Source organism: Condylura cristata, unplaced genomic scaffold (assembly GCF_000260355.1).
Source record: "Condylura cristata isolate star-nosed mole 26May11 unplaced genomic scaffold, ConCri1.0 scaffold00060, whole genome shotgun sequence".
In the NCBI taxonomy this organism is placed as follows: domain Eukaryota; kingdom Metazoa; phylum Chordata; class Mammalia; order Eulipotyphla; family Talpidae; genus Condylura; species Condylura cristata.
In genome coordinates, this window is record NW_004567161.1 from 738,189 (window position 1) to 738,811 (window position 623).

General features: G+C 76.1%; 1 protein-coding gene across 1 annotated transcript in view; it reads left to right on the top strand.

Annotated features, from left to right (window-relative positions):
* Nucleotides 1-623, top strand: part of USP36 (ubiquitin specific peptidase 36) — a 9,856-nt gene that overhangs the window by 4,283 nt on the left and 4,950 nt on the right. The window contains exon 6 of the mRNA XM_012734578.1: nt 295-615. Within this exon, the coding sequence (XP_012590032.1) occupies nt 295-615 (321 nt within the window). The remainder of the gene's footprint in view (nt 1-294; nt 616-623) is intronic.

Consider the following 623-nt stretch of genomic DNA (forward strand, 5'->3'; position numbering starts at 1 on the left):
GGCCGCGTGGCCGAGGCCTTGTCCTTGGGTCCGTGAGCCGCGTCCCCTTCCGCCACCCCCCGGCGCAGCAGCCGGCCTGGCCGGGTCTGCTCCGCGCGCTCCTGTTCTGAGCTTGACGCCAGACGCCGCTCCCGCGGTGCCCGTGACCCGACAGCCCCGCGCCCCAACGGCGAGCCGCCCTGTCGGCGTCGGCACGGTCCTCCTCAGTCACTGGGTGCCCCGGGTCGTCCTGCCGAGGAGCCCTGGCCCCCGTCCCGCGGGTGCTGACCGCGGCCCTGCTGTGCTCTCCCGCAGCGAGTGGGTCCCGTGACCGCGAAGACGCTCCAGGCCGCCCCGGAGCTGGGGGTGCCCGTTGCCAGGAACGGCCCCGCGCCGGGCCTGCAGTCGCAGAACGGCTGCGTCGCTCTGAAGTCACGCTCGGGTTCTGCGTCCCCCAGACTCTCCAGAACACCGCCGAGCCCCCCAGCCGTCCCGGAGGAGCACGGAGAGGGGGTCGAGAAGGCGCCCCCCGCGCGGCACGCCTCCCCGCCCTCCAAGCCCCCTCAGGGGCTGCCTGGCGGCAGCGGCCGACCCCAGAGCCACAGGCAGGGCTCCTGGGACGGGGCCTCCGCCCCCTCTACCTC